Consider the following 25,885-nt stretch of genomic DNA (forward strand, 5'->3'; position numbering starts at 1 on the left):
TGTGTGTGTGTGTGTGTTGTGCATCACACTGGAGGGTATGGTTCAGGACCTTCTGGAACTGTCTCAGCCCTGCCTTGAGGCAGCGTGGGAACAGGCCCAGCAGGGAGTGGGTGCTCCAAGCCGGCACCCATTTTTTTCAGTCTTTAGGCTCCTCTTTTGTGCGGCCCAGATCCAGTCTTTCCCGAGCCATCACCCACTGGAGGGGTACATTTAGTCTTCCTTTGAGAGCTGTCTGCTTTTCTAACTCTAGTCATCAGTAGTTTGAAATTCTTTTACTATGTCCCTCCTATTATTGCTTTAAGATTTAAAAAGCAGTACTATTCTTTCATTTATTTTATGCTGAATGATATACATATGTGTTTAAAGTATTGATACCTTAAAACAGAAGAATTTTGGTGTTAACACGCAGGCTGTATGCAGTGCAGACTTGTATTTCAGTGAGTGATCCTTCCTATTAAATGCCCTTTCCGCCCTTTGCAGGACAGAGCCGATGTCCGGGGCGGGTAATGCCACCCCACCCTCGTGTTTGTGTGGGAAGCACGGGCACTGTTGAGCGTGTATGGAGCGGCCTGCTGATAAACAGTATAGGCGTTTGCTTTACTTCAGATTTGCCGGCCTTTTGTCTGCTCGGCTTCAGCACAGAATTGTAGTATCACCCCTGGAGGCAGAGCCCAGCCTATCCCCAGGGAATTCTGGATTGCAGAATTCCTGCAGAACTGCAGGGAGCAAGGGTAGATCCGGTTCTGTGGCCTCCTGTGAACAGAATAGGAAGAGGTGTGTCCCAGTGTCGGAGGGTCTGCTTAAGAACATGAGCGTTTTGCTGCTTGGTTTTACAGTCCTAGAGCAAGGGAGTCTTGCTACTGTGGCTAGAGAGTATTGAAGAACCCTGAATGTTTTTGACCTAGCCCTCCCAAAATTATTTTAATCATTACAATCCTGGTAATGAAAACCACCAAAAATGAAAACTGTCATTTTTTTTCTTGCACTAGGAAAAACTGTCAGTTTTTGAAGACATCATTTTGTTCTTGGGGCTTCTCAGTGAGACATGATTAAAATGTCCATTGAGAAACCAACTCCAGAGGACAAGAGCCGGGGCAGTGAATTTCGTGCTAGCCGGGCTCCTCTCCCACCCCCAGCTCCTGTGTTCTTCCTCCTTTGGCTCCCAAGCTGAGACCAGGCCGAGAGTAAGAACCAAACTGTGGGATCAGGTTCTTTCTTTTCCTGCAGAGACAAAGGTTCACCATGTGCTAGAAACTTCTTTACCAGGCTGCATGTTTGGGAGGATCCTTAGGGCAGTGTGGATTCCAGGTTACTTTTCACTTGGAAAAAAAGTTCTGGAAGTAAAGGGGAGAGGTTGGGAGGAAAATTGGTTTAAAAGATTCCTTGTAATGAACCCAGGAGGGATACGCCTCTTTGGTCTCTTCGGTAGCTCTTTGATTTGCTCCTCAGCGTGCACCTCGTGCTTGGGTCCCTCACGTGAGAAAAGGGGAAGCATTTGGGGTATTTACTTGTGCTGTTTACGCTCACTGTCTTTAGTTCTTTAAACCACCCTGTTGAGGTAGGTTTGTTGTTACTGAGAAAATTCTTTGGAGATGCTAAGCAGCAGTCCAGAGCTTGGTTTAAGAACTAGAAAGCACAAGTATTTCAAGCAGAAGGATTTTATATAAGAAATTAATTATATAGGTGAGCCGAGAAACCAGCCAGCCAGCCTCAGGAAGCCACCTCCCAGTCCTGGGGCTGGAGGGGCAGAGAGAACAGGCGGAATTCAAGGAGCTGGGACCATGGAGAGAGGGGCTCTGCCTCCCATCCTCAGCCTCTCTCCCTCTCCCAGAGTCTTGGTGGATTGTAGCTGGGAAGGGAGCCCGGGGACGGAGCAGGGGCAGGATGGGGAAGGGATCCGGAAAGTGTTAGTCGGTCAGTCATGTCCTACTCTTTGTGACCCCATGGATCCGTAGCCCAGCAGGCTCTTCTGTCCATGGAATTCTCCAGGCAAGAATACTGGAGTGGGTTGCCATTAGGCAAATGACCAAAGCAATCACATAGCTGGTAAGAACCGGAGCCAGGATGGGAACATTCTTTGCCATCAAAGTCCTTGGACTTCTCTCCAAATCATCTAGTGCTTTGCCTTTGGGGCACTTGTCATACCTGCTTAGGGGCAAGTGGCATGGGCATCCCATAGACCGCAGTGCCTTCTGTATTCTGACTTCCACAGCGCATTTGTGCTGTGTATTCCTTCTGGTGAGTGGAGCGCACCACGTGTGACCACAGAGCCACTCAAAAAAATGGAATGTTAGGAACTCCTCTTAAGAGCACACAGATGGAGGCTCCAGTCGGGGAGTTCCCAGACTCGACAAGCATCCCACCATTGCTGTTTCTGTGCCCCTCCCGCCACGAGGTGCCTCCAAGATGCCACAGCGGGATTGATTATATATACAAGTTTTTGGTGTTGCTGAAAGACTTGGGCCTCTGGGTCTTGAACTTGGGGGGAGGAGGTTCAGAAAAGAGGGAAAGTATCTAAGAGCAGAGGGAACCTCGCATCTCTTGCTTTGCTCGGGATAAATGAAGCCTTTTCTCCCCAGAGAGGTGTGGGTGGATGTGGTCCCCTTTCCTCTGCCCCGTGGGACTCTGGCCCGCAGGGCGTGGCGCTTGCCCTGTGCTGGGGCTTCCAGAGTTCACTTGATAACCACACGTTGTGCCTCCAAGCTGCAGTGACGGTGTGGGTGCTGGCCAGGATGATAATGGAGACTCAGGGGACAGTCTTTCACCCTTCAAGTGACAATGCACTTGCAACGTTGTCAAGAGAACCCGCCTTTAGATGTTTGAAGACATCGGAATATAGGCAACTGGCAATTTCAGGAGGAAGAAAAGGAGAAAACAAATGAACGTTTACTGAACAGCTGTTAGTACTGTACTAGGGCCTGGTCACGGTCTCTCTTACCTGGTCTTGACGATAAATCTGTGTCGATGGCGGCTATTAACCCCTTTTTTACAGACAAGGAAACCTATTCAAAGAGGTAAGGGAACTTGTCCAAGGGCATGCTACTCTGTCTGGCAGGACAGGGATTTAGCAAGTGTAATCACTGCCATCCCTCCTTTCTTTCTTTCCTCCCGTGTCTCATGATTCTGGGTGTTTTGTTAGGTGCTAAAGCATGAGGGGCTGCTTAACAAAGATTCATTAGTTTGTTCTCAGGAAACCTCAGGATATTCCTTGTTCTTTGCAGGGAGGCCCACTGCCTCCTCAGATGGCAGGCTGTTCGCATCTCCTTTTCTGAGCTGGAAGGGGTTAGAGAGAATGCAGAAAGTGATGAAAGTTCTAGAAACCAGAGGGACCAAGTATATTTGATTTACTCAGTGTCTGTACCAGCTCCTTTAAAACAGAACAGTTTTATTTGAGCCATTGATGGTTAGCACTGCTATTTACCCTTTCTCCAGCCCATGGCTGCAGGGGACTGGTCCTAAAAGATAAGCTAAACGTTTTTAAAAATTTCAAGGTGACATTAAAGGTCATATGCCATCTCTCTGGGTCTTGACTGTCTTTTCTGCCCAGTACTTTCTGAAGTAGTTTGGGAAGATAGTAAAGGAAGCTATAGAACAGCTGAAGAGGTTGAGCTATTGTGGTGATAGACTGATGGTTTAGAAACAAAGTCTAGAATAGGGAAGGAGGCAGGGTTGCCCACTTTCTTATCCTTTTCCTGACCATCAGCTTGAGGGAAAACAGCTTAGTGTCCTCTAAGAAAATACACTTAATCTGCATTTATATTGAATTAATTGTTATATTATCCAAGTTAGAAAATTCCTTAATGCATATTGGAGAATACTTTTGTATCTGTTCTCTCAAAATCAGTTTTATTGTGAACTTAAAGGAATGTGTTTTTCAGATTCTTGAGGCATAATATTTTTGTTTTTAATCAAGTACCCAAAGAATAATTTGAAGTTGATTTTTCTGCGACTAGTAGCTGTGGTCATAGAGATGTTAAATATGAAACCTTTGTTAAGTAATTCTTTAACCCCAGACACCTTAGATACACAATGAAAATGCTGAATTCTAAGCCTAACTCTAACTTACTCATTCCACAAATATGTATTAGGTGGTAACACGCCCTAGGGAACTTGCAGGGCATGAAGTTGTAATCTTCCAAGATAATGCAGCAAATATATTGTCCTCCTTGGAGGACATTTGCTTCCCAAACTGCCCCTCCTCCTCATTAATCAGTCCCTTTGTTCTTTGTACACCTGGATTTTAGGGCAGGGGATGTTTCAGTACTTAATGAGTTATAAATTAATCTCAATCTCTCCTGATTCAGGTATGACCTCCTGTAGGGTAGGGATTGTGTCACAGTCATTTTTGTAACTGGTGGCTGGCACCATGCCCGGGTATTTAATAGTAGTTGCTCAGCAAATGTGAGACCATGTCTGTTACTGCCCTCTCGGAACTTGGTGTTTTTAATCTGTGGTAGATGAAAGGACAGAGGAGAAAATGTCGCTTCCACCTGAGATGCTCAGAGAGAACATCCTGGAGGAGGTAGCGGTATATCTACTTTGTTTTTTGTTCTTTTTTTTAGCCGGTAAGATTTGTTTTGGTTCAAACTGCAGTTGGAAGCCGGGGGAAGCGTGCAGGCGTGAGCCGGCCTGCGTCAGTGTGTTGGGCAGTAGGGCTACAAAGGTGAACGGGCTGGAGGGGGCCTTCGGGCTGGAGGGGGCCTTCGGTGCCCAAGTGTGGTGTTTCAAATGTATATGAGGCATCTGGAAATCACCGGAGGCTTTGGAAAGGGTAAGACACATGAGCTGGATGTGGACAGGGAGTTTATTATGGCCTCTGCTGGGGCAGGTTAGGGGTGGAGAAATGCTGATGCCTTGGCATCAGCCCAGTACTAAGGATCTGTAATTAATACTCCAGTTTGTGCCTCCTTTGTTAGCCTTTTAAGGAGAAATTTGTTAATCCCCCCCCCCCCCGCCTCATTTTAAAGGAGGGAGTAGAGTTTTCTCTTAACATTAGCTCCATCATGAAACCATCTGTGCTCAAGTGTGCACACCCTGCAGTTCCTGGGTTTTAACAGAAACTCATCGCCAACGTATCCATCACTCCCCTGATGAAAGGAGAGGAAGGAGTCAGAAGTTGCCGGGTCGCCTTTAGGATGGATTGTTTTCTTCCCTGGTGACACAGAGGGGAGTTTCTCTCTTCTTGCCCTTTCCCACGATCCACTTGCTCTCACCATCTTCATTGAGAGGGAAGAGCGTCATCCTTGCCTTCCAGCCCTAGGGATTAGCAGTATTCACCCAAGAATGAAAACACAGACAATATCCTGTCTTTTCTTTTCCATGGGCTTTGCTTCTGTGCCCCCCTGAGCTAAGAGAGGTGGGCATCTTGCAATGTTGGCGAAGGCAGCTGCAGTTTCTGGGGCTATTCCACCACCAGCCAGGTGCTGTGTGCTTTCACATACTAATTTTGTCCTGTGGACTCCTTACTCCACCGTGTGAGGTACGGAGCCTTATCCCTGATTTGTAGGGAGAGAACCAGGGTCCAGAGAGCTTGAGCGATAGTACAGTGGGATTGCCTCAGTTTCATCATCATTACATGTGGACGAACCTATGTACAGTGTAGAATTAAGTAAGACTTGACCTGGGCATGAGATCTGGCACACAGGATACACACGGCAGCTCTGAGGATTGTTATCAAAAATGTACACCTTCATCAGGGATGTTTGAGTGTATGGGATCTGAGATTTCCTTGGCCCAACTTGAAAAAAATATCCCTCCCTGAATCCACGCCCCTTGTCATTCTTTGCTGTAAGCGTCTCATTCCCCTATGGCTTGTCCTGGTCTCGCGTCAGGGCCTGATTGTTGCAGAGACAGAAGACCAGTCCGTGGCAAGGCCTTACGCGTGCCCTGGGACACAGAGGGGCACACGCTGCCCTGTCTCCTCGGTGGGGCCCTCTAGCCTGTCCATCGGATGTCCTGCTTATGTGGACTGATAAGCCATCTCTGTGAACTTCATCGCAGGTTGTAGAACTTCTTACCCTGGGGTTCTGAGCCTAGAAATGGAGCAGTGTCCACAGGCAAGTTGTACAAACAGAAAGAGTTGGTGGGTAGGAGTGCAGAAGTGGAAGGTTAAACCCAGCTGTGGGGCTTCCTGGTGGCTCAGTGGTAAAGAATCCCACTGTAATCCAGGAGGCTGGGGTTTGATCCCTGGATCAGGAAGATCCCCTGGAAGAGGGCGTGGCAACACACTCCAGTATTCTTGCCTGGAAAATCCCACTGACAGAGGAGCCTGGCAGGCTATAGACCAGAGGGTCACAAAGAGTCAGACACGACTTGGCAACTGAACAACAAAACCCAGCTGTGAACTGAGCCGACCCCTGTGGCCTTGCCCTCTTCCCAGCCCCAACCCATCTTTTAGTCTTCAAAGATTAAAATACATCTTTTGTAGTAACTGCTGCCAAGTAACTCTTTAAAAAGGTGAAATGGTAAAGGGAAACACCTTCCCATGAGGGAGATAACATGGCTGAAAACTTCTGCACCTACTGCCCTTCATTGTTGCTATGTGATTTGTAATCCTTTTTATGATACTTTTTATCATAAATAAAAGCTTATTTGTGATATGTAAATAAGTTTGGAGCTCACCTTCTATTTTTCATATAGTGATTAGACCCAGAAGCCTCAAAATTACATGCTTCTTAGGTTCATTTGGGCTTCCCTGATGGTTCAGCGGGTAAAGAAACCGCCTGCCAAGCAGGAGACATGGGTTCGATCCCTGGGTTAGGAAGATCCCCTGGAGGAGAAAATGAAAACCCACTCCAGTATTCTCGCCTGGGAAATCGCATCCCATGGACAGGAGCCTGGTGGGCTACAGTCTAAAGGGTCTCAATCTGATTCCACTGAGCGGCTGAGCCCCGCCCGTGTTCATTTGACCCGTGCAGCAGCAGTTGACTGTACTGGGAGCATTACTGCTTCACCCCTGACATGTCCCCTGTATTTTTAAGGGGCACTCACATACCTTTTCCCCACATGGAAAAGTTCTGTGAGGACAGGTGTTAGTCTGGGTTTTCTTAGAGCTCCCTGTACAGTTCGGCCCGGCACAATGGCTGTGTGCGGCCTCCTTGAAGAGGCCTTGGGTATGCTGAGTAAGGGCCTCTGTTCTGTGAGTGATCCTGTAGCACAAACGGGGGTGGATCTCGCTGTGACGAGTTCTTAGAGGTGGGTCTTCAGGCAAGTTCACTTAACCTCTCCATGCTTCAGTTTCCTTGCCCCAAAAGGAGATGATAATAATACCACCTTCCTTGCCAATTGGTTTGAGTACAAGTGAGCTCATGGAGATGAGTGCTTGGAAAGTACCGAACACATAGAAAGTGCACGATAAATGCACTTACTGTTGCCTAGCTTTATTATCCTGACACTGTGATCTTTCCTTCTCAAATCCTAATGTGAAGGCTCACTAGGTCACCGATGTCCTTACGTATTTATTTAGCAAGTTAACTGTAAAGATTTAAAGTTAAAGACTCCTGTACTGATTTTAAGAGAATGAAATGGGACATATGTACTAATTATCATTTCCTTTTTAAGAGGCCCAGATTACTGCCTGGCCGTTGACAACAGTGGGTTTTGTGCATGTTCAAATGTGTACATTGGAAGCAGTTGAAATGGAATTTCCAAACTCAGGACTAATTCATATCCTTGGCTGGAACAGATAGTGTTGCTGGCCAAAATCTTGGCTTTCTTTGTCCACTAAAGCCGATTAAAAAGTACGGAGAGAGAGTTCGGAGGAAATGGAAAGGTGGCTTTAATTCTCAGCCAGCAGAGAGGGGCACACAGTAGGTTCATGCCCCAAGAACTGTGCCCTCTCTGTGAGGAGTCCAGGGCCTTGTATAAGATGAGGCCTCGCAGTCAGGAGTCGGTGATGAGTAACAAAGATGTATGACTTGTCAAATGGTCGGGCTGGCGTCAGTAACCCAGTAATTGAGTCTGGCAGTTCAGTGGCTCTGCCTTCTTTCTGATACGTAACTGCTAGGGGAAGGGTGTTCCAAGGGTAAACACCAGATGCAGGATGTATTTAGCATATAGAGTCAAAGGAAAATAGGTGCGGAAGTGTAGCTCCTGCAAAGTTAGGGGGAGGGAAAGCAAGCTTAGTTACAGACATGCAGAGTTAGGAGCAGTTCAAACAAAACTAGAGATGAGCAGGCCTGCCCACTGGTCTCTATTATCTTCTTTGCTCTCTGGGAAAGGGAAATTAAAAAACTAACTCCTTTTTTTCCCCCTCTTTTTCAAGGCAACAAACCCCTAATTTCTACCCATTCTTCCGGATGACCTTTGCAGTAATCTGGTAATCATGTGGCCTCTGGACCATAACGTTGCTCTTTAATCTCAAGGTGATCCATGTAGTATTATGAGCTCTGTTAGTAACTCACAGATTTGCACTCTCAGATTGTTGAAGTAGCTTTTTGCAAACAATGGTTAGCAATATAAATACTACCTAGCATCCTTTGGAAGGGTTACTGTTCCCATTGTATTCTCAGAAAATAATCTGCAGTACAGAGGAGTCTGGCTCTTTAGAATTCGCCCGCTAAGAAATGTGGAGGGCCCGCCCGGTAGGTGCCACTTGCTGCTTGCTACCGGTCACTTTTGAGCACTTGAAATGGGACTCGTGTAACTGAGGGTGTGCATTTTTTAATTTTAATGAATTATGATTTAAAATTTAAAACAGAAGTAGGATAAGATATTTTTCTGTTGAATAAAACTATTTTGGTGGGACCACATTTCATGGGATCCTGTCATTTGATCTTTGTTATGTTCATTGAGTGCTTTGTCACTGCTCATTAATAATTTACATTTTTTGGTTACAAAGTAAAATGATGTTTTGATATATTGGGTGAAATAAATAATATTGTTTAAATCAAATTAACTTTTTTCATTTTTTGTAAGGCTACGAAAATCGTATTGGGCTTCCCTGGTGACTCAGGCAGTAAAGAATCCTCCTGCAGTTTAGGAAACCTGGGTTTGATCCTGGGTTGGGAAGATCCCCTGGAGAAGGGAATGGTAACCCACTCCAGTATTCTTGCCTGGAGAATTTCATGGACAGAGGCACCTCATGAGCTCTAGGCCACAGGGTCGCAGAGTCCGACGTGACTGAGTGACTAACACTTTCCCTTTTCTCTAAAATTGTTTAAATCACATGTATGGCTTGCATTAGATGTATACTGGAAAGTACTGCCTTAGAGCATCTATTACAAGTTGCTGAAATTAGCTTGTTCTAAAGTTCAAAAGTAGGTTCCAGGCTTAAATTTTTGACTTTATGGAATCAGAGGTGTTTAGGTGAAGGACTCTTTGGACTCACCTAACCCAACCCTGTCCTTCCGCAGATGGAGAAACTGAGGTTCACAGTTACCGTAGCACGGCACGCCTTGACCGTGGATGGGTGTGGAGCCTAATGTGCTTTACAGCCTGTTGCTTTGCGTCCTGGGCTTCCTTGGCATTGGAAGCATGATGGGCGTCAGAGCTGCAAAGAACTTCCACCAGTTCCAGATAGAAGGATTTTAAAAGCAATTATTTTAGGCAATGAGAGAATTTTTGTATTGTATCTCCCGTGGACAGGATGATCGATTCCATCTTTGACACATACATTTTTGTTGGGCAGTATAATGATACATCCATGGGGAACAGTAGTAATAAGGTACAAATAATTCCCACACTTTGTGCAAGCACGCACTTTGGAAAACTCCATACATCTGGCTTTCATATTTTCATTTAAGGAGTTCTTTTCCCAAAACGAGAGATTTTAAACCAGACCCACAGCTTTTGTCCTTGAGAAGAAGACTGAGAGCTTGACTTCATGTGTTCATTATTTAGGTAAGTAGCCTGAGATCATTGGTAAAAATTTAGGCCCGTTTTATGGTATTGTTTGCTTATTGGTAAAACTGACTTAAGGAAGAAGCCACCAACAACTAAAATGAACAGCCTGAGAGCAAACCAGAATTTTTTGTCTCTTTTGAGGAACCGAGGAGGAAAGGGAGGCATGAGTCACTAAATGGTGATTTAATTTATAGGTCTGTCCATCCGGTTTTGAGAGGGCTGCTTCCGCTATAGACGCAGTTGACAAGTCAGATGACCTTTGGTATTTAACCCTTCTGAACCTATTTCTTCATCTCGCTAATCTTCACACAGAGTAGTGTGAGGATTAATTGACACGGTCATGCAAGTGAAAGTGGTTTGTGCTCTGAAAGCATTACACATGGAAGAGCTGTCTTGAAGGGCTTCCTTTCTCCAAGAAGATGTAGAACTATTTCTGGGGTCACCCTTGGTCTTGGTGAGCGCTTGGATGAGTCAGTCAAGTTTGGAATGTGTATTCAGTGGGCCCATGGCCTTGACCCCATGATTTGGGACTTCTCAGGCTTCCACGTTAATTTAAAGCACTTCTTGCTCTTGGTAGCAGAGATGCTCTGCCTGAAGTCAGGGTTAGAACTGGAAGCCCTTTAGTCCTATTGTGTTGAGTATGGGCATAGTTTTTAGATACGATGGAGGATTTAGAGATTAGGAGTAGGGAAAGGAAAGTTCTCTGCAGAAAAATGCAGGGCAAACTTTGGTCAGATGACAAGGTTCTGTAGGCCAGGGTTCTATTTGGTTGCAGGATCAAATGCCACACAACAGTTGTGTACACCTCTGTTTTCAAAGTAATTCCTAGCATTTCAGAAATTTAAGGACTAGAAATTGCAATTGGAAAGTCTAGTTTGAAATCTAATTTCTGTGAGTTGACCAGATGACCCTTCCTGGGTTCAGCTCAGTCAGATGGGACCTAGTGTCAGCTACCCATTTAGTATCTCTGGACTTTGGGATATTCATTTATAAACTTAGTGTTTGGTCTGTGTTCCGCAAGATCACTGTCTTCTCTTCTTAGTTACTTGTGTGTTCAGTGTAATTTAATAGCCAACTTAGACACTTCCCTAGACAGAATACCTTTTCCTGGCCTTCAAAGAGCTAGTAGATATAGTCAGCCTGCTTGGACTTGCTTTCTCTTTTACAGCTGATACTCCACTTAAAGTTATTGCAGAATATTGCTGGTACTGCTGGTGCTGTGCACGGCGTCTTTGTATCTTATTTACTTTACACCACTCGTAGTTTGTACCTCTTACTCCTCTTCCCCTTCTTGCCCCTCCTTTCCAACCCTCTTTTCACTGGAAACCATTAGTTTGTTCCCTGTATCTGTGTTTTGTTATATTCAGTTGTGTGTTTTATTTTTTTCGAGTTCATATAGAGGTGAAAACAGAATTTGTCTTCCTCTACTTGACGTATTTCACCAAGCATAATACCTTCCAGGTCCATCCATGTTGTTGCAAATGGCAGGATTTTCTCGTTTTTTGGCTGAGTGGTGTTCCATTGTGTACACTGACAGCGTCTCTTCTGCGTCCATTCATCTCCTCGTGGACCATCAGTTGCTTCCATGTCTTGGCTGTTGTAAACAATGCTGTGGTGGACACGGGTGCATATCTTTCTTTCCAAATTATTTCGAATGGTTTTTGTTTCCTTCAGATGTATACCCAGCTGTGGAATTGCTGGATCATATGGTAGTTCCATTTGTATTTGACTTGTTTTTTTCTTGGGAATTGACCTTGTCTGGTAGAAGGACTGAGGTTGCCCGTTTTGCTTGTTTGACCTGTCGGGACTCCCTAACCTCTACCTGTGTGTACTGTGGCCTTTATGTTTCTTGCCCCTGCAGATTGTTGTACCAGCTCCAAAGGCACCAACCAAGGTTCCCTTGGCTGGACATAGACTGGTGATTAAAGAAGTGTTTGCTGGACAACTATGTACAGTACATTCTCTTTAGTCTCAATTTTATGGTCTTAATTTAAAAATACTGAGAGGGCTGGTTTTGAAATGAGTCTGAAATTAATATAGGAGACCTTATATCAACAATTACTATGTATTTATTGGATGAGTACCATGTGCCAATGTGCTGCAAGGTGTGAAGGACACATGATTGGGGAAAAAGAGTGGGGAAAATGGGCATTTCTCATTGTATAATAAATTAAAATGTATATACTCCTTGATCAGCAGTTCTGAGTATCTCATAGGTAATCCTTACACATTGTTGAAATGATTTATGCACAAAGATAGCCATTGTAGCATCATTTGCCCTAGCAAAAGATTAGGAATAATTTAAAAGCCCAATGAGGGACTGATTAATTAGATTAAGTGTGGAATGTTATGATTATATCCTACTTGTGTGTGTGTCTGTGAAATGTGTCAGTCCCTCAGTCGTGTCCAACTCTTTGCAACCCGTGGACTGTAGCCCACCAGGCTCCTTTATCTATGGAGTTCTCCAGGCAAGAATACTGAAGTGGGTAGCCATCCCCTTCTCCAGGAGATCGTCCCAACCCAGGGATCGAACCTAGGTCTCCTTCATTGCGGGCAAATTCTTTACCACTAGCACCACCTGGGAAATATGTGCCTGTGGGTGTGTATTTAATAGAGTATCTTCCTAAGGACACAAAAAACTGATGCCAATGGTTGCCTTGGGCAAAGGTAACTGGGAGATTACTTTTGTAGCTTTTAAATGTATCCTGTATACAGATGCCATCTATCAAAAAAGACATTGTCATGCCCTGAAGGAGTCTGCAGTTTAGTTGGGCCATTGTAACAAAGCCCAGATAAGATATACAGAGAAAGTACTGGGGGTGAATATTGGCTTTATGGGAAGATTGGTTTAAATGCTAACCTCTGCTTGTGCAGTTGACTAGATTTGCCTAGTTGTCAGGACTGGCGGGTCTGAGCATCAGTGAGCTGGCTTTCAGCCTTAGTATCCCACCGGGCAGAGGGCACGGGGATGAAGCAGTTTGCAGCCTTTGTCCTGCGGTGGTGGGAAGTGCCCACAGGCTGTACATCAGATCTGGATTGGGGTTCTGGCTCTGCCACTTGCCAACTTGGGGCAGGGATGCTGGAGACCCAGAGCCTAATTGTGCTCATCCATAGATGAAGATAAGCCACCTCCCTCATGCTGTGCTGTGACCACTCCTGCAAACCATGAAGTGTTTTGCAAACACCAGTGGAGATAGAAGCTGCAAGGAATCTGCTGACTGGCAAGCTGGGACCAGAGGTACAAATTTAAAAATTAGAGCGAAGTGAAAATGTATGTTTTCCTCCCCTCTGCCAAATAACTGGGCAGGAGTCATAAAATTAGATGTTAAATTAGAAAAGTAGACCCACTAAATTAGAATAGTAGTTTTGGAATCCTTGACCTTTGATCTCGGGACAGTCATTTCACCCTTTAGACCAGTTTCCCTGTTTGAAAATGAAAGGGGCTGCGTGCGTCCTCTGGGCCCCTCCAGTCCCCACGTCCCGTGACAGTGTGGCATTAGCAGTAATTCCCATCTCATCTGAGATGAGTCATACTGACTGAAAGGTCCACATGCAAGGAGGAAGTCTCTGAGAATTTTCCTTGTGCTGAAGAATCTGAGCTTCTGGGGAGAAACTGGGGGTGGGGGCAGGATTGCTGCCACGAAGAGGGGAGACCAGAAAGGCAGGGTGAGTGGAGATGGGTTGTCTTCTCCACCTCCAAAACCTCCTTTGATTTCGAGTATTCATACAGACTAGACGTTTGGAAAACCCCAGCTTACCCCTTGCTTAAGTGGGTGGGACGTCCATGTGCTGTGGCCGGTGAGCTTTGTGGCTCCTGTGTGAGGTCTCTGCAGTTTGGTTACGCTTCCTCTGTGCTGTCTTGGCCGCTACATGCTTTTCTCCTCACGTCTCGAAACTGAGATCAGAGACTGTCCTCTGTTGACCTCTGTGTCCCCAGCACCTAGCATAGTTCCAGGTCCCTGAGAGGTGAGCTGTGTGTTTGTATTCGATGGATTGCTGGATTAATGATCCATTTATGTATGCTAATCTTATTAATCTTGACTACCACCTTTATTATAACTATCACCATTCTGGTAAAGTGACATTTTAGCCATTAGTAGCTTATTTTGAGAAATATTTCATACTGAATAAAGTTAACACTAAAAAATAATTAAACAGACCCCCCCTGCCCTTTGTAATGTTGTTTTAACAGGATGTACCAAAAAAAGGTAAGTATTGTAGATAGCCTCTGTACATTCCAGTATATGCGTATCTAAGATTCATCACTGTCCCTTCCACAGGCACGCAGGTCTTGAGCTGGCAGCAAGAAACAGGAGGCCTGAATCGCTGGCCCACTTCTTACCTTTTAAAGCTACCTGTAAGCAGTTAAACCTGAAAAGGAGCTTTAAGATTAAAATAAATAATTTGTTTACAAATGCAGAATCCAAAGAGGGTGAAGGATTATTAAGGGGGTTTAGAAGTGGCAGGAGTAGCTAAGAGTTCCAGGGGTTCAAGCATGCTGGGGCACTGCCCTCCCTCATGGGGGTGGGGGGCAGGGGCAGGAGACTGAGCAAGCAGGGTTGTTTGACCCCAAGGTGGGTGGTGACCTGGTTAGTTCACATTCAGTTAATGTCAGCGTGTGTTGAGTGAAGTTAGAGAGTTAGAGCCAGTGCTTCTGCAGGTTCTGTTGGTAAGAAAGGGTGTGTATGTTTTCCTATAGAATCATTCTAGTAGTGATAACAGACCTATTCACAAAGTTACTTTTATGTGTAGAGTGCACCATCCAGAGCTGAATACCTTCATGGCTTGTTCAAAAATGGAGGTGAAAAAAATGGGTCCTGAAATTTGCTTATCAAACAAAGCCACTCAACATAGTGACTTACCCTTGGATAAGCCATTTGAGGCCCAACAGCTGCTGCTGCTGCTAAGTCACTTCAGTCGTGTCCGACTCTGTGCGACCCCATAGACGGCAGCTCACGAGGCTCCCCCATCCCTGGGATTCTCCAGGCAAGAACACTGGAGTGGGTTGCCATTTCCTTCTCTAATGCATGAAAGTGAAAAGTGAAAGTGAAGTCGCTCAGTCGTGTCCGACTCTTGGCAACCCCATGGACTGCAGCCTACCAGGCTCCTCTGCCCATGGGATTTTCCAGACAAGAGTACTGGAGTGGGGTGCCACTGCCTTCTACGGAGGCCCAACAGCAGCGTCCTGCAAAAATACTACAAACGAGCAGAAATTAACTCTGCTGGCATCCAGGTATGAAATTTCCCATGGAAAAATCAGATTCACTTTTGAAATCAGTAGCAGTGGGATCACCTGCTGTTTTGGAAAGTAACTGTCCTTTCTGGTTTCTTTTTGGCCAAACACATATATGCCTCTTAGGAAAATAAACAGTCCAAATTCTTACTCTGTTCACTTTCAGGCTTTGCTTTATCTTTGCATCACGCTTTGCAGTGTACAGACAAGTGTAATAGATGAAAGTTCCAGTAAACTGGCTGGATCATGTTTCTCAGATTGAGTCACTGCTGAGAAACGAGTGAGCAGGAAGCAGCACATGAAAATGTACACAGTAACAAGCTGGACTGTGAGGAAATGGGACCATTTTCTAGCTGAAAGACACAAGGGTAGGAGGATGTGTCTGCAACCCAGGGAGTAGCAAATTTGTGATCTAGTATTTTAACTCATTGAATAATTCATGTTTTGGTGTGTTTGAGATTTTTTTTTAATGCTGTTAAAAACTGCTAGTTATTGAAGACTGGGGAAATAATCCTTAGTAAGTTTAGAAGGAAAACTTGGATTGGAGGTAACTATTATTGCCTATTAGGGGTCTCTGCTGACATATAAACTGGTTGCAAGGCCAGTTATTTTTTAAAATAGAGCTGTAGTTACACAGAAATTAACCCAGTGACATTTACACTTGACCTCAGTGTCTGTAAGGCCTCTTCCACCTGTAACATTCTATGATTCTGTATAAATGTTTTTTTTTTTGACCTTTGTTTTTAACCACCTACTTAACAATTATTGTAGCAATATGTTCAGAAATATGCAAGTCAGATCAGTAGAATCAGAAGTACCTGAATGTGGGCAGACTATAAAGAATAACCAGTCATCTGCTTTCTCTAGAATTCTGAGAACTATTGACCTTGTCTTGTGTATCTTCTTGTAATGAAGCGAGAGAGAAGTAAATAGGCAGATAAATATTATGAAATAGAACAGTCATCAGCGAGATGTATTTCACACACACACCCGCTTGGTATCACTTTGCCTTAGTGGTAAGGAGCCCTGCTGCAGGGTAGAGCTTATAAATCAAGGAGGTCGTTTATGTTGTTTAATCAGTCCTTCAGGGTTTGAGCGTCCCCTCGCTTGCTTTTGTACCTTCCTATAGCTGTTGAGGAGAAGGCAACGGCAACCCACTCCAGTACTCTTGCCTGGAAAATCCCATGGACGGAGGAGCCTGGTAGGCTGCAGTCCAGTCCGTGGGGTCGCTAAGAGTCAGACATGACTGAGCGACTTCACTCTCACTTTTCACTTTCCTGCATTGGAGAAGGAAATGGCAACCCACTCCAGTGTTCTTGCCTGGAGAATCCCAGGGACGGGGGCGCCTGGTGGGCTGCCGTCTATGGGGTCGCACAGAGTCGGACACGACTGAAGCGACTTAGCAGCAGCATAGCTGTTGATTTGACCTGTGTTCTTAAGGGACGGTAGGATGTGATTCATGTTCCACCTGGTTTTGCCCAGAAATATTTGTGCAGCTTCTATGGAAAAAAATATTAAACCGGATTTCACTTTTAGGTTAATATAACTGTCTGGGCGTGATATAAAGACTGAAATGTCTGTAAGGAAAGTATTACTGGGTGTAATTTAGACTCTGAATGCTAGTTGTTAATATTTGGGTGGAGAGATCAGTATCAGGAGAACAAACTTTAAAAGATTTACTGTTTTCTTAGTCGAAATACGTGATTTTAAGAAGGAATCACCTGGGACATTGTCTTAACACTTACACCGTGTGACTGGAAGTGAGGATCAGTTTTTTATTGTTTACAGAATTATCCTTGCAATTTTTTAAAAACACTTTATTAGAGAAACTTATGTTTAGAAGGAAACCCCCCGTCACCTTCCCTTCATCCTCTGGACAAAAGAGAGGATGGGAGAGGGGAGAGAGGGAAAGGCTTGGGGGTACTGGTTTCATTTATACAGTGAATGTATGTGATAGAAACCATTTCATTTTAGATACTTTTCTAAAGCCTTAGCTTACTGAATTGCTTTAATTTAGTAGTTCACAATTCCTTTGCTTTATCTTTTCTGATTTGGGGGGAATCATCTGAGCATGATAAAATGCTAGTTTATTCAGAGCACTAAAATTAGCTTGCAAAAGACATTATTCTGGGATTCTGTGTTCAAGGGCTTTCTTCTTTGTTTATCCTGGAACAAAGATATTTGTTTTAAAGTGGTCCAAGTTAATAGTCCAATTTCAGATTTCCCATGAAACGAGTAACAGATTACCCAGATGGCAAACGATGATATATATATTTTCCAGTTATGACTATTTCCACTGGGCCAGATGGCGATTTAATGTGAACTGTCAAACATTTCTTAGTATTAATACATTGTCTTATTTTGTTGAAGCCAAGCTAGCAACATAACTCAGGGGTCACGAAAGAACAACAGCAACAATAATTCAGACACCAAGTGTGGCACGTGAAGGCTCATACCCAGTACTGCACTGCCCTCAGGAACTCTGAAGCTTAAGGAGATGCCTGTTGAAAAGCCATACATTCCCCCTCCCTCCCCAGACCTTTCTTCTCTGCCCTGTTGCAGGGCAGCGGTGCTTCCTCAGTGCCTCAGGGTGAAGTGTGCAAGAGCAGTTTCATTCTTCCTTGGCCATTTTCCTTCCACCCTGTCCATTGTCATGCTCTTGTTTGTTACAGGAACCATCCCAACTATTTCCCCTTAGATAGTCTGAGAGCTCTGCAGAGAGATGGGTCATTTGTGGAGTAAGTCACGTGCCCAGTCACAGGGCTCCTTCAAGACAGCTTACTACAGTCCTGGGGCTGCGGGGCTCCCTGCACTAGATGTGCGTGGACAAACTTCTGCTGTTCTTAAATATTTGAATATTTCGTACAACAAATGGCCACGGATTTTTTTCTTCTGAAACTCAGGTGAAGATCTGAGTAATACAATGTATGATATATCAAGGCTATGACAAGCAACCCTTTGTTGCTGCATTCTGAATTTGATCAGAACACTTGTTTTAGGAATTCATAGTGGTTAAAACTCAGCTTTTTTTTTTCAAGCAGATGTTTTCTTTTAGAGAGCTCTCATGGCAAGAATAAATATATAAACTTAAAAAATACAGAGCAAAACCTCTGAGAACACTTTGAAACCTGTTTTGGTCTGTGGTAATCTCCATGAAGGCTGCCCAGCCTGCATTGAGCAATTTGATGTTGTCATGAAATGACATTTTGTGTTTTATGTTTCCTGTTTGTTGATAAAGGCTCTATCAAGGTGCCCTTGCCTAATTATGTTATGGGGAGTTTTAAAACACTGAATTGGTTTGGAGCTGTGCATTGAAGGGCAGTCATATCAGAAGTTGAGTAGCAATTCAGAGGGTGTTACTTGGGTACATGAAAGTTTACATAAAAGTGTGTGTTGTTTACATTTATTTACAACACCCATTGCACATGCCCAGTGGTGAGTTTCCGACCTTCTTTGAGAAGGAACCAAGTAGCTTCAAGACCGAGTGTTGTTTCAAGGCTTCCACTCCGATGAGGGCTGCAACTTCATTCTTCTCCTTTGGCCTGGAGTTTGGTGTCACTTATAGCAAGCAGAAGGACCCATCCCCATTGGGAGGCATATCAGTACTTGCATATACATTTAGAGAGAAAGTTCCTCCACGTTTCATTTGATCCACCAAAATCTGTATTATAGGGGTAGGATGGAATAGTTATAATTTATAGCTTAACTATCTGAACCCACTCAAGACATCTCATCTGATGAGGAGAGCAGGGAAAGGGAAAGAAGAGTTATATCAACTCTTGGTGTGATTGCCACTGATAGTTTTAGAATAAACTAGAAATTTTCCTCCTGCCCATAGTTCTGGGTTCTAGGGATACTTTGGACTCATCATATTTGTGAGGTATTTCCAAAATAAATTCTTCAGTGCTCTTTTGTGGGAAAGCCAAAACCGGGTACTGGTTTTTATCCTGGGATCTCTTAACAAGGAAGCCGCAGGCCCAGGCAGGCTGAGGAACGTGAGGGAGGGATGTGGTCCGTGGCCCCCAGGTGCAGAGACAAGTATTGGGGTTTCTCTGTTGTGAATCTTCTGAAGAGTTCAATGCGCTTTCCATGTCCCGTTCTTGAGAAGGGTAGGAAAATAAAGCTCATTTGAAACTGTATGAGTACACAATTCTTTGATTTTTAGAACGAGCCTTTAGTAGGAGTGAACATGCCAACCATCTCCTTACTTAGCACCTTGTTAGCTCCGGTTTGGAGAATGGCCCAGACAGGATACTCAGCTGTATTTAGATTTCCCCAAGAAGATACGGCCCAACCTAATTAGAATTTTAGTGTGGGTTTCTGTGTACCTCGGGCCTTTCTCTTTAACATGGCCTTTGTGTAGACATGTCCATTGAAGGCAAAAGTTTTTAAAATGGAAATTATTCTCATGTTTTAGTGGGGAGCCTCCTGAGAAAAGTCATGTATGACTGAATGCTCCACGATTTCTATTTTGTTGCTTGTGGCCAGGAACATAATCCAGATGAAAAGAAAGAGTGGCTCAGTTGTGTCCAACTCTTTGCAACCCCATGGACTGTAGCTCACCAAGCTCTACTGTCCATGGGATTCTCCAGGTAACACTGGGGTGGCTTGCCATTTCTTCCTGCAGAGGATCTTCCCAACTCAGGGATCGAACCCATGTCTCTTATATGTCCTGCATCGGCAGGTGGGTTCTGTACCACGAACACCACATGGAAAGCCCCCAACCTATCTCTGTCCTGGTACTTTCCAGTAGTATCTAAGCCTCAGTATACTTACCTGTAAAATAGGGATACATGTTTTCTTCATGTGGTTTTGAGACTTGGTTTGTATATATCTGAAGTATTTAAAACAATGTTTGGCCCATATAGAAAGATCTTAATAGATGTTGCCTTAAAAAACAGGTATACTCTAGCCAGTTCTCAAGAGCTACAGATACTGCTTTAACTATACCTGCTGCTGTGTGTGCTTTGTACTCTTAAGTTATACTGTTTAAAGCTAGGATAACTTATCTCATGGGTAGGATTTCATAGCTTTTAAGATTCGAACACCAACTTTCAGTCAAGGCTAGAAGTGGCCTCTACTCTCCAGCTAGCTGGGCTACCTCTAGGTCGGGCGATCTGTGCTTGTACTCGGTTGTGTGAAATACCTGACTGCTCAGCTAAGTAATTACCACGTTGTTCCTGCCCTTTGGAGGCTGAAGATAATAGAGCTGTAAATGCACTGGGCAGCCCAGTGCTGCTGGCCGTTGTCCGAACTGCAATACAAAGTTCGACGTTTGCACACTGAATCTACTGGCCTTCGGCCCCAATTCCCTTTCTCTGTCTTGATTTTTCCAACCTCCATCTCATTGTTTTAAATATAAATGATCTATTGAATAGAAATATTTAAATTTCCCATTCAGAATTTAACAAAAACTTAAATTTTAAATCAGAAAAAAAATTGTTTTTGACATTTATAGTTAGAAAATGTGACCATGGTACCTAAGCCTAGGCTTGTTATATAAATCAGAATAACCAATCCCTCATTATAAGATTCTCCCCTTATGTTAGAGTGCATCACCTTCCATTGTTTCCTGGAGCCATGTTTTTTGGGCATGTGTTATTAAGAGGGTTATTTATCAGGAGTGAGCCTAGTGGGCACTACCCCTTTCGCAATTCTTCTGACAGCCTGTTGCTTTACCGCACATCACAAGATTAACAGTCCCTAGGACTTGACCTTACCAACGTGATCATACCTCAGGAACTAAAACTCAGATCAAGAGGAAATTGTTTTTAATAAGTAACCATGAAGACAAATGTAGCAAGAAATGCTAAGCAAAAGATAATCCACTGTAGGCAAAGACCAAAAGAAAAGTGGTTTCTCACAACTGCAAGATCGACAGTTTAACTTGCAGTTTTTTCCCCCTCTGTAAACTGGCATTTGCTAAGCAAGTTTAGGAAGAAATTCCACATATTCAGTCATGTTCTTCAAACTCCATTTCTCATGATAAACCACTGGCTCAGGGTGCTTGCTCTAAATTTTCTGTTCCATCAAACAAATGTGGGATTTCTTTTGATTCAAGAACATTAACATGCAACATCTGTTACTTTTTACTTTTAGTGACCTCTACCATCACCCAATTCATTAATAATCCAAGTGATAAATGATAAGAATGGATAGCTATGTTTGAAGGTGATTTTTTTAAGAAAAATGAATACATGCAGACACTAGATACAATTACTGTGCCCTTCCAGAACACTGGATTTATGTTCCCATTCAGATTTTATTTGTAATCTCCCTACCCCCCTATTATCAGCAGTGGTCTAAATTATGTGTTATCTATTGTTTTAAAACCATTTTAACCATGGTCTCTCCCCTTCCTTTTTTGTTTTAAACGCAGGACATGGATTTGATTGACATACTTTGGAGGCAAGATATAGATCTTGGGGTAAGTCGAGAGGTATTTGACTTCAGTCAACGACAGAAGGAGCATGAGCTGGAAAAACAGAAAAAACTTGAAAAGGAAAGACAAGAACAACTCCAAAAGGAGCAAGAGAAAGCCTTTTTTGCTCAGTTACAACTAGATGAAGAGACCGGCGAATTCCTCCCCATTCAGCCAGCACAACACATACCATCAGAAACCAGTGGGTCTGCCAACTACTCCCAGGTACAGGGCGCACCCAGTTCTTGGGAAGGTGTGGGGCAGGACCCAAAGAACATGGACCCAGGGGTTAATCTGAGTTTGAGCTTTGCCTTTTACTTCAAGGCCTTATCAAAAGTCAACCTCCCAACCTCAGCCTCCTGATGAGTTCAATGCCTGACCTCACCTCAGAGTGTAACAATTAGGACATATATATTACAAGGAAGATCTCTTTATAAGCTATAAAAAGCATTGTTATTGTATGCATCAAGCAGCTGCAACAGTACTGACAGTAGCAGAACTGTGGTAGTAGGATTACTCATGGTACTGGGACAAGTACTGTTTTAATATTGATTAATCAACACAATTATATGAATTACATTATCCTATTTTACAGATGAGCACCTGCAGGTTAAATACCTTGCCCAGAAACTGGGCAATAAACTGAGGGGGCCACGATTTGAAACCAGCGAGTCTGCTTTGATTCTGTGCTCTTTACTAAATTGACTTCTGAAGAGAGATATTTGATTAGATTGTAAACATTTTATGAACACTGAACAATTTTCTTCTTCTGTGTCTTTCCCTTTTGTGCAGGTAGCCCCCATTCCCAAAGCAGATGATTTGTACTTCGATGACTGCATGCAGCTTTTGGCAGAGACATTCCCGTTTGTAGATGACAATGAGGTACTAACATCTGATTAACAGCAGATCTCCACAGCTGTATCTAATATACCCTATATTGGTCCCATCGGTGCAGTGGTCCCCAGCCTTTTTGGCACCAGGGACCAGTTTTGTGGAAGACAATTTTTCCACGGACTGGTGAGGTGGGGACGGTTCCAAGATGATTTCAAGGGCATTACATTTATGTGCACTTTATTTCTCTTATTACATCAGTTCTACCTCAGATCATCAGGCATTAGATCCCAGAGGTTGGGGACTCCTGCCTTGATGAATCTCCATTAAAAACATAAAACAGCATTTTAGGAGCAAGTATTTATCACGGAAACCTCAGCCTATAGGTAACAATTTGGAAGGAAAAAACCCAATCTTCCTCTGGCCATATAATGCAGAACCACACACACACACATACACACAAAAGAACCACAAAAAATGTTTACTCCTGCATAGTCAGAAGCATGCATGCATCAGCAAAACCATGGAAGCAAATAACTCATTTGTTTCAGGTACTTAGATTTCTGTGAGTAGAAAGAAAGCTGGGTAGCAAAACCAAGACTTGTTTGGTTAACAATTTTAATAATTTATTTTCTGAATCACTATACTAGGTGTTACAGAGATAGAAATTCAATTCTAAAGATTGTTCTTAGGCATTTTGAAATTTACCTTCAAATGCACAGGGTAAAGCAGTTAAGCTAAGGAATAAACTTGGAGTCAGTTGGGCGAGACAAAAAAGGTTTGTTTGATCATATAGAACTAACAGTTACGACAAATAGGGAACTGCAGCCAATTCCAACTTCAGATGGAGCACACCCACCCACTGTTGGTGGCAGATTCATATACAAATGCCTTCTCAATTTTAGGTTTCTTCGGCTACGTTTCAATCACTTGTTCCTGATATTCCCAGCCACATCGAGAGCCCAGTCTTCACTGCTCCTCCTCAGGCTCAGTCACCTGAAACTCTGATCGTTCAGGTAGCCACTGCTGTTTTAGACGACATGCAGGACATTGAGCAAGTTTGGGAAGAACTATTATCCATTCCAGAATTACAGGTAATTAAGACCTAGTATAATGAGTACCAAAGATGCTATTTTATATTCAGTCCCTTTAAATTAGTCATTCCAGTTGTTTATTACTTATATGCCACCTACTTATAGGAAGAATTGGAAGGTGCTTTTAAATTAGTCAGGATAGCCTGGGCACCATGCTTACTTCAGTGAACTTTTGTTAAATGGACTGGATGTCCTGAGGATAGATCAGGTTATGTAAGTTCTGATCTGGGAACTCTGAAAATGTTACATATGCTTAGACGTTAACTATCTGTTGGAAATGGGAATTATCTCTGAATTCTGGAGGAGCTTGGTGAGAAATCAGGGTGGGGAGAGAACCATCAGATACGGATTATCACCTATTAAAAACAGCTCAACCTTGATTTACATAGTATGAACTTCTTTTCCACACAGTGTCTTAATATTCAAAATGACAAGCTGGCTGAGACTAGTACAGTTCCAAGTCCAGAAACCAAACTGACAGAAATTGACAATTATCATTTCTATTCATCAATGCCCTCACTGGATAAAGAAGTAGGTAACTGCAGCCCACATTTTCTCAACGCTTTTGAGGATTCCTTCAACAGCATCCTTTCCACTGAAGACTCCAGCCAGTTGACAGTGAACTCATTAAATTCAAGTGCCACAGTAAATACAGATTTTGGTGATGAATTTTATTCTGCTTTTATAGCAGAGCCCAGTACCAGCAACGGCATGCCCTCCTCTGCTACTTTAAGCCAGTCACTCTCTGAACTTCTAAACGGGCCCATTGATCTCTCTGATCTGTCACTTTGTAAAGCCTTCAATCAAAACCACCCTGAAAGCACAACAGCAGAATTCAATGATTCTGACTCTGGCATTTCACTGAACACAACAAGTCCAAGCATGGCATCACCAGACCACTCAGTGGAATCTTCCATCTATGGAGACACATTGCTTGGCTTCAGTGATTCTGAAATGGAAGAGATAGATAGTACCCCTGGAAATGTCAAACAGAAGGGTCCCAAAACACCGTCAGTGTGGCCTCCTGGGGACCCAGTCCAACCTTTGTCGTCATCACAGGGGAACAGCGCTGCAGCACGTGATTCCCAGTGTGAAAACGCACCAAAGAAAGAAGTGCCTGTAAGTCCGGGTCATCGAAAAACGCCATTCACAAAAGACAAACATTCAAGCCGCTTGGAGGCTCACCTCACAAGAGATGAGCTACGGGCAAAAGCTCTCCATATCCCATTCCCTGTAGAAAAGATCATTAACCTCCCAGTTGAGGACTTCAATGAAATGATGTCCAAGGAGCAATTCAACGAGGCTCAACTTGCATTAATTAGAGACATACGTAGGAGGGGTAAGAATAAAGTGGCTGCTCAGAATTGCAGAAAAAGAAAACTGGAAAATATAGTGGAACTGGAGCAAGATTTAGATCATTTAAAAGATGAAAAAGAAAAATTGCTCAAAGAAAGAGGAGAAAATGACAAAAGCCTCCATCTACTGAAAAAACAACTCAGCACCTTGTATCTTGAAGTCTTCAGCATGCTACGTGATGAAAATGGAAAGCCTTACTCTCCGAGTGAATACTCCTTGCAGCAAACAAGCGATGGCAATGTATTCCTTGTTCCCAAAAGTAAGAGGCCAGATATTAAGAAAAACTAGATTTTGACCTTTTCTGATCTAGTGATTTTGGGTTTTTTTGTACTGTTATACTAAAAAAGCTCCTACTGTGATGTGAAATGCAGAAATATACTTTATAAGTAATTCTATGCAAAATTATACTCAACTAATGTAGAAAATATAAAACTTTAAAAAGCATTAAAATAAGTTATCAGTATGCTGAATCAGTAGTTTCACTTTAACTTTGTAAACTTAAAATTTCTTAGAACACCATTTGGGCTAGTTTCTATATACTGTAAATACTACAAAAACTCCTTATTTATACTGTTCTTATCTCATTTGTTACGTTCATACATTTATATGATACATCTGGCTAAAAAAGCAAATTGTTGCAAAACTAACCACTATGTACTTTTTTATAAATACCGTATGAACAAAAAAAAAAAATGGCATTTTTTTATATTAAATTGTTTAGCTCTGGCAAAAGACAATTTAGTTGAAAAGCTGGTACTAATAAAGGAATATCAGGACCGTTCTATTATTTCCTTGAAGTTCATTTACAATCTTACATGACAGTATCTAGCATCACACTAAACTGGCGCTGGTGTATATCAGAAAAATTTTTCTATTCAAGTATATTTCAACCAAGAAAAATGCTGTATATACCTTGACAGGAAAACACTGGTTCTTTTATTCATATTTGAAGGAGAACCATTCTATTAGCAGAGTATTAGACGCAGGAAGTTGTAAGGCTGGGGGCCTGTTTGAGGAACTATATGGCTGAACGTGGAGTGGGAGGAAAGGAGTAGGTTGGTAAAATAGGACACAGCACAGATCCTTGTAAAGCCTTCATGACCTTGG

The 25,885-nt window shown here is 43.2% G+C and overlaps 1 protein-coding gene and 1 long non-coding RNA gene across 4 annotated transcripts in view; both read left to right on the forward strand.

The window, feature by feature from the left end:
- Positions 1-25,565, forward strand: part of NFE2L2 (nuclear factor, erythroid 2 like 2) — a 32,744-nt gene extending 7,179 nt beyond the window's left edge. For 2 of the 3 annotated variants that reach the window (XM_027556983.1, XM_027556994.1), the window contains exons 2-5: positions 21,456-21,722; positions 22,290-22,379; positions 23,234-23,422; positions 23,834-25,565. In XM_027556983.1, the coding sequence (XP_027412784.1) occupies positions 21,456-21,722; positions 22,290-22,379; positions 23,234-23,422; positions 23,834-25,066 (1,779 nt within the window). In that variant the 3' untranslated portion in view covers positions 25,067-25,565. Of the gene's footprint in view, positions 1-14,977; positions 15,077-21,455; positions 21,723-22,289; positions 22,380-23,233; positions 23,423-23,833 lie in introns of those variants that run through there. The other variant, XM_027557001.1, reaches the window with a different exon arrangement.
- Positions 13,088-14,645, forward strand: LOC113901928. The gene is made up of 2 exons (XR_003513598.1): positions 13,088-14,200; positions 14,596-14,645. It is a non-coding gene; the product is annotated as an uncharacterized LOC113901928 (long non-coding RNA).
- Positions 25,566-25,885: the final 320 nt, after the last annotated feature.

Source organism: Bos indicus x Bos taurus, chromosome 2 (genome assembly GCF_003369695.1).
Source record: "Bos indicus x Bos taurus breed Angus x Brahman F1 hybrid chromosome 2, Bos_hybrid_MaternalHap_v2.0, whole genome shotgun sequence".
Taxonomy (NCBI): Eukaryota; Metazoa; Chordata; class Mammalia; order Artiodactyla; family Bovidae; genus Bos; species Bos indicus x Bos taurus.